Source organism: Octopus bimaculoides, chromosome 22 (assembly GCF_001194135.2).
Source record: "Octopus bimaculoides isolate UCB-OBI-ISO-001 chromosome 22, ASM119413v2, whole genome shotgun sequence".
NCBI classification, from domain to species: Eukaryota; Metazoa; Mollusca; class Cephalopoda; order Octopoda; family Octopodidae; genus Octopus; species Octopus bimaculoides.
The window spans coordinates 4,755,053-4,763,468 of record NC_069002.1 but is presented as its reverse complement, the minus strand read 5'-3'; the positions used below and the strand labels follow the sequence as shown (position 1 = coordinate 4,763,468).

The window sequence follows — 8,416 nt, the reverse complement described above, 5'->3', positions numbered from 1 at the left end:
TTGTGGGAAATGCCCAGATAAACAGGTCCCGTTAATTCATTCAAATTTGAAGATGGGCTTTTGTGCCCCAAATGTAATGGTTTTGTGAAACTTTCTGTATTGTCAAAAGCTTTCTATTTTCTCTCCTTCTTTAGTATATGTATATTAGATTTTGTGATATTTATAGGTTTGTTTTATATATATATATATGTATGTATGTGTATATATATATATATATATATATATAACATAACTTTTGGTGATATATGTTATATGTATATGTATTAAAATGTACTGATGTGTGAAGAGAAAAAGAGAAAGATGTGAAATAGATTTGTTATATACAAAGTCAAATAGACAGGAGAAATAGAAAGAAAGAAAAAAACAAACAAAAAAGACAGAATTAGATGAAGTGCCCTCTGGGTACTGTAATATCCAAAACATCCATCCCAGAAATGGAACCTTGGAACCCTAAAAGATTTACGAAGAAAAAAAGGAAAAAAAAATACACAGAAGAAACATTTGATATATTTCTACTTTCATTTTGCTGCAGTCGTTAAAAATGGTCAGCACGGTGCCTAGTAAAAGAAAGAACTTACCAGAAATATGGAGACGGAGAAAGAAAAGTAGGTTTTCAAAGTTGAAGGGAAAAGCCCTGCCCCCACCCGACCAAATCTAGAATTTAACGGATAATTGTATGTGCACATGTGTACACACACATACAAATATATATTATATATATATGATCGATGCCAGGCCCGCCTAACTGGCTCCTGTGCCAGTGGCACGTAAAAAGCACCCACTCTCAGAGTGGTTGGTGTTAGGAAGGGCATCCAGCTATAGAATCGTTGCCAGATCAGATTGGAGCCTGGTGCAGCTGCTGGCACTCCAGACCTCAGTCAAACCATCCGACCTATGCCAGTATGGAAAACGGACATTAAATGATGAATGAATGTGTGTGTGTGTGTCTATCTTCTATCTTTCACTTGTTAAGACTGCCTTGAAGAGTTTTTAGTTGAAGAATAAACCCCAGAACTTATATTTTAAGCCTGCTACTTACTCTATTGTCATTTCGACAAACTGCTAAGTGACAGGGACGTAAACACCAACACTGGCTGTCAAGCAGTGCTGGGGCACAACCACAGACACACAGATATTCACACAATGGGTTTCTTTCAGTTTCCATCTACCAAATCCACTCAGAAGGCTTTAGTTGGCCTGAGGCTGTAGTAGAAGACACTTGTCCAAGGTGCCATGCAGTGGGACTGAACCCAGAACCGTGTGGTTGGGAAGCAAGCTTCTTGCCACACTGCCAAACCTATACCTATACACACACACACGAATTTTATATGGATTTCAATAATGCTCCAGTTGTTTAATGAAAGGAACTACACACTATTCATTGAATTCTGACAGCGGAAGCAGTCGAGTATTCCACAGTATGACACTGTATGCGTGTGTGCATTCTGTTTATTTTCTCTCATTCCTTTCTGTTGAAGAGCATAGGCTCGAAACATGAAAGACTTCATTTTTCCTGCGCATCAAACCAATACACTTGCTTGTTGTTCACACACCTGTCTTCGTCTTCTGTTTTTCTATAAATTTCAACTATACATATGTATATATATGATGGACTCTTCCATCGAAGATAACAAATGAGTGGTCAGCTTTTGCTGAATGACCTGCACAAATGATTTGTTTATAATGATCAAATGTTTGTATTGTACATTAGCTCACTCACGACATTGTCTGAACAGGTGCTAACTGTACCACGTGTCAGGTGTCGACATACACACGCACACACGTATACATACTCACATGTACATGTTAGTAATGAAAGCGTACCTTGATGACCCGGACAAACGGTTCCCCATTTTCTGTTTGGTAGGTGCCATTCACTTCGTAATGCCTGAGCCACTGCAGGTGTGGATGAAGATCACTTATCATCACTTTACACATAAACTTGGCTGTCCCCCCGTACGTTACTGTTTGGTTCTTTGGTCCATCAATGAAGGGCGCATGTGGCACCCGCTCTACAACATAAAAAAAAAATTTTCTTTTTTTTAATTCTTAAATTTAATTAAATTTTTTTTTTTCAATCAGTGATCAACTCAGCAAATATGCATGCACGTATCAAATCATAGCCTGTGTGTGTCTCTCTCTCTGTATGTAAACATTTAATTCCTATTTGTAAATCTCACAATGAGAGATATTCAGCAATAATACTTCGGAGTAAAGATTATTTGCCAACATAACATGGCAGTCCTGGTTTAGGACGAATGTTACTGTAATTTAGCCCCTTGTTAGAAAATATCAGGACACAGATCGTGTCGTATAGCCAGCTGAAGACAATGTCTCCTGGGGCTAAATTACAGCAACATTCGCCCTAAACTAGGACTGCCATGTTATGTTGGCAAACAATCTTTACTCCAAAGTACTGTTGCTGAATATCTCTCGTTGTGAGATTTAAAAATAGTAATTTTCTAATTTATAGATCAGTGACTATCACTCTGGAAACTATATATTTCGAATGAGAATTTGGCAGCGCCACCTCTAGCCGAACAATTCTTGTGCTGATGAAGGGAAATAACACAGAAATTGCGATACACAGATATTGTTTTGACCACGCTCTCTTTCTGTCTCAGTCCTGCCTTCATCTCAAATTTTACATCACATACACTATCTTCCTATCTCTCTTACACACCCACCACTTTCTCTCTCTCTCTCAAAATACAAACTTCTCATTTCTATTACACCCCTCCTCCCTTGTCTTCTCTCCCATTTTAACTCCCCACCCCAAACATTTAATCTCTCTCCCATATGTCTATTCCTTTCTTTCATTCTCCCATTTTTGCTGATTTCCATTATTTCTTTCTCACCTTGTATTTCTCTCTCTCCTTAACCCCACTCTCAGTAATCTCTCGCTCACAATATCACCAACACACACCAGATTAAGAACATATACCAGAATACTGACGAACAATCTTGAGTTCATAGGTCCAGTGGATCGATCCCTCTTCATTGCTCACAATGCAGGTGTAATTCCCAGCATCTTCTGGAACAACATCCTTGATCGTTAGCGTCCATTTTCTTGCCTGAACAAATAAATATAAATACATTAATAGCAGAATAACTAAAATGCAAAATGCTTTTTATCAGTCTACCTGGCCGACAATTAGGTCAACAGGTCTCACTTTTATCTCCTCCTTTGATCAGTGGTTTAGTAACAAGATGAGTGACCAGCTATTAAAAAAAAAAAAAAAAAAAAAATTCGTAACCTGCTCATGTTTGTCCACCCTGCTGGAAACAGCAGCTAACTAAATCTCCCTCAAACCACAATGTGAACTTTTAAACCATTCAAGTTTGCTGTGCCTGTATACCAGAAGACACCACTGCTGAAATACCACAGAATGTTGGTGTTGTTTTAGCATGAGATCTGCCACAGTATCCATAGCCTACACTGTGAAATGATCTGAATTAGGTTTAGGGTTTAAAGTTAGGTCAGGGTTTTAGGATTAGGATTCAGTGTTGGGATTTGGGCTTAGTGTCAATGTTTAGGATTAGGATTAAGGGTTGGAATTAAGGTTAGGGTTTAGGCTACATGCCTAAATAATTGCTGGATAGGTGCATGGGGGTGGGGGGTGGAGGGCACTTGAGTTTGGGGTAAAAAATTAAAAAAAATTTTTTTAATCTTTCCATCTTACCTGTTTCATTTGGCCCTCTTTGAAAAGTTTACCAGATTTATACCACGTTATGTTGGGCTTAGGGTTCCCAATAGCCGGACATTTCAATTGGACCCAAGAACTTGGTGGACGTGCCACAAGTCTGATCGGGGCCTTTTTAGATGACCATCGTGGTGGACCTTGATAAAAATAAATAAAAAGCAAAACAAAATGACAATAATGTGTTTAGTGTACAGGACGTTTTACTGTTTTACTCGCTGATAGACAAGTAGGGAGACAGACCAACAGACAGGCAAACAGATAGATAGACAGACAGACAATCAGACAAATAGATGGTTAGACAATAGATAGACAGAGATACATAGATGGATAGACAGACAAACTGATAGATAGACAGATGAATAGATAGACAAGCATGTTTATTCAGGAAGTGCTGGAACCAACATTATGAGCTGGAAGGAAACAGGACATACTGTTATTGGCTAGTCAGATATTTACAGCAAATGCTTGCTGGGATATATATATATATATATATATATATATATATATATATATATGTGTGTGTGTGTATATATATGTATATATGTATGCTTAAGTAGGGAAGGGGTGGAGGTGAAATGTTTATGAAGGAAGTGTGTAAAAGAAGCAAGCAGGACATGCATAATGTGCCAATGAGATATTTGAGTGAAAAAGCTAGATATGTCTCTGGGTAAACAGGAAGTAGAATGCGAACATCTGGGGTGAATCAGTCGAGGAAAGGGGGGTCACTACGATAAACACACACACACACACACACACTTACCTACTTATACACCTTTAAGTTGGTTGGGATGCTTATGAGATATCCATCAGTGTTAAGATGTGATAGACAGATGGGTTAAGTTTTCTTGCAAACATACAAGTTCTCTACCATTAATGTAGAAGGAGTAGTAGAAGTAGTAGTAGTAGTAGTAGTAGTAGTAGTAGTAGTAGTAGTAGTAGTAGTAGTAGTAGTAGTAGTAGTAGTTGTTGTTGTAGGAGCAACACAACAAGTTTTGTTGGTTGGTCCTGACATTAGTTGTACAGCAACAAATTTTTATCAGAAATCTTACGAAGAGGACAAAAGTCTTGAACAACTCCCTCGTTCAGAAATAAATGGGTGTATTGAGAGACAGCTATTATGCTATAAAGTATGAGGCTTGACTAAAATGCCATCCAGTGGGGTGGAACCTGTGTCCAGTAGAGCAAACCTGTTAACCACTCAATTAAGCCTTTGTTAAGGTACTCAGGCAGTGTTTTAATAAACTAGGTCTTTCGTCTTTTTATCTTTTCCTTGTTTCAGTCATTAGACAGTGGTCGTGCTGGGGCACCACCTTGAAGAATTTTTAGTCAAATTGACCTCAATACTTATCAGGGTCTTTTTGCCAAATGGTTAAGTTATGGGGATGTAATCACACCAATACCTTTTGTCAAGCAGGGGACGGGGAAGGAGACTATAACAAACACAGACTCAAGGACACACACACACACACACACACATAGATATATATGATGGGCTCCTTTTAGCTTCTGTCAACCAAATCCACTCACAAGGCTTTGGTTGACCTGAGGCTATAGTAGAAGACACTTGTCCAAGATGCCACACAGTGGGACTGAACCCAGAACCATGTGGTTGGGAAGCAAGCTTCTTACTACCCAGGCATGCCTGTTAAGATTTTCATATAAATAATTTCAGTAAATACAGTGGTGCCAATTGTGACCACTAAGCCACATTCCTCTAGCTAAACTATGGATGGGACAGTTCCCTATTTACAACTGTACCCTTTCTAGATAGCTGGGGCCTGGTCTCTGAGAGACAAAGAGATAATGAGAGAGAGAGAGAGAGAGAGGGAGGTGTAAAGAGAATGAAAGATGCAGGGCCATATGTAAGTGTGTGTATCTGTGTGAATGTGTGTGTGTGTATGTGAGTGTTTGTGTTTGCATGTGTTTATATTGGGAACAGAAGATCTCAGGAAGCTGAACCTAATAAAGGAGATAACAAACAATGACATATGGCGAGATGATGTGCTGAAGAAGATCTGTCCGACCCATACAGGCATGGTGAAATGGATGTAGAAAGACAAAGACCAGCATCCCGATGCCATCCCCCCACCACCACACACACAGACACACATTCCCCTTCTCAATTTTAGTCCAGGTGCCACTGTCCCCACCATCACTTTCATGGGATTTCCTTAACTTAACGACCACTAGAACTGCACAGAAACATTAATTTTAGTTGAGACTGATAAAGAAGTTAGACTGCAAAACATGTGTGTGTGTGTGTGTGTGTGTGTGTGCGTGTGTGTGTAAGAGATGTAAAGATAAAAACATAGAGTCAGAGAAAACTGCTCACTCACTGCTCTTTAACAAGAGACTAAGAAAGAGAGAAAGTTTGATACAAGTGTTCATGGTGTACACATATATACATATATATATGCATACACACATATATATATATATATACATACATATATGCATATATATAGATATACACATAAATATATATATACACACACATATATATACATAAATATATAGATATATACACATATATATACATATATACACACATACATATACATACATATTTATATACACATACATATGCACACGTAAATACATGTATGTATGGGCATGAATGTGTATGTATGTCTCTGAACTACAACAACAGATGGAGGTAAAAGTATATCTTTAATTCTATTGACATAAGCAATAAGCTATAAAATAGCAAAGGTGGTGGTGGTGGGGGGGAGCAGAGGAGAAGAAAGGGAAAGAAAAAAAAACTTAACAAAAAGAAAAACAGGAAGGAATTCTTTAACAGCTGAAGCTACAATTATCTCACTACCAAACCGTACACATACATATGTACACACACACACACACACTATCTCCCTCCCTTGGTTTCAGACCATTAGCAAGATGCTGAATCAAGGAATATTGCCAGCCTAGAGGGAAGGGGAGAGGATAGTGCGTGTGTGTATATATACGCACACACCAATAAATACAGGCAAACATATATTATATATATAATATAGGTTTCAGACTATGCGATTCTGGGTGTCTATATATAATATATATATGTAAAATATATATAATATATATATATATGGTGCCTCATATATGACTAAAAGACTTCACCAGGTGGTGCTATTAAGTTAGACATGGCCTGGGGTCTATACTGGCCGAAACCTATATATATATACATATGCTTGTGTGTGTATTGGTGCAAGAATGGCAGTATGGTAAGAAGCTTGCTTCCCAACCACATGGTTCCAGGTTCAGTCCCACTGCGTGGCATCTTGGGCAAGTATCTTCTACAATAGCCCTGGGATGACTAAAGCCTTGTGAATGAATTTGGTAGATGAGAACTGATGCCTAATATTTGTGTGTGTGTGCCTGTGTGCATCTGTCTATGTATCTATCTGTATGTGTGTGTGTGTGCATGTGCGTGCGCGCATGTATAAATCATTTCATTTTCACGTCCACCTCCCTTTGCTAGCGTGTGTCTGATGAAACTTATTGAAGTAATTTTCTTACAACCAGAAGTTCTTTCCATTGCCATTCCCCACTTGTTTCGAAAATTAAGTAATATTTACCAGAGTCCCTCAAAGTAGCATATTGACCCCGAAAGAGTGAAAAGTAAAGTCGACCTTGGCAGAATTTGAACTCAGAATGTAGCCACAGGCGAAATACTGCTAAGCATTTTGCCTGGCGTGCTAACGATTCTGACAGCTTGGCCGCCTTAACAACAACAATAAGAAGAATGAAAAACCAAGTTTACCTCTTTGCTTTACATATTCTGCATCTGATATTGTGTCTGATGTTGTATTTTCTTTTTCTGAAACATAAATAAAATAAAATAATATATATATATATATAAAATAAAATAAAATAATATATATATATATATAAAATAAAATAAAATAATATATACATATATACGGAGCGAATAAATCATGAGAAAATTAATTCACGGAAAACTGAAAGTATTTTCACACTGGTGGTTGCCATGAATCATCATCATCATCATCGTTTAACGTCTGCTTTCCATGCTAGCATGGGTTGGACGATTTGACTGAGGACTGGCGAACCAGATGGCTGCACCAGGCTACGGCGCAAAATAAATCAGTTGCAGTGCAGACTTCAACACGACGGGTTGGGGCTCTTTATCATGGTAACGCTTGCTGAGGAAGGTGAGGCTATAATGCCAGTCCAGAAACTGGTCCACACAAGTCCAAATACTTGAATGTATGCTGAGAAATCGAACCCAGAATGTAACGACAGGTGAAATATCGCTAAACATTTCGTCCAGCATAATAATAATAAATAATAATAATAATTTCTACGGAAGGCCTCAAAATTTTTTTGAGGGGGGGGGGGGCACTAGCCAATTACATTAACTCTCGTGTTTCACTGGTACTTAATTTACTGAGCCCAAAAAGATGAAAGGCAAAGTCAACCATGGCAAAATTTGAACTCAGAACATAAAGATAGACGAAATGTTGCTGAGCATTTTGTCCAGCATGATGATAATAATAATAATAACATATATACACACACACACATATATATATATATATACATACACACACATAATTTGACAGCTGCACACATACACGCACTGCAGATGTGTATACTACATTATAAGCTATAACAATAACTGCCACAACTACAGCATCAACAATAACTGAAAGATCAGAGGTAATGAGGGGGAACTGAGCAATATAAACGAG

At 38.1% G+C, this 8,416-nt stretch overlaps 1 protein-coding gene across 1 annotated transcript in view; it reads right to left on the bottom strand.

Annotated features, from left to right (window-relative positions):
• The window catches only part of LOC106868677 (fibroblast growth factor receptor 2), a 125,406-nt gene that overhangs the window by 30,745 nt on the left and 86,245 nt on the right, over positions 1-8,416 (bottom strand). The window contains exons 4-7 of the mRNA XM_052975639.1: positions 7,465-7,521; positions 3,684-3,841; positions 2,957-3,074; positions 1,825-2,012 (exon numbers count right to left, since the gene is read on the bottom strand). Coding sequence (XP_052831599.1) covers positions 1,825-2,012; positions 2,957-3,074; positions 3,684-3,841; positions 7,465-7,521 — 521 coding nt within the window. The remainder of the gene's footprint in view (positions 1-1,824; positions 2,013-2,956; positions 3,075-3,683; positions 3,842-7,464; positions 7,522-8,416) is intronic.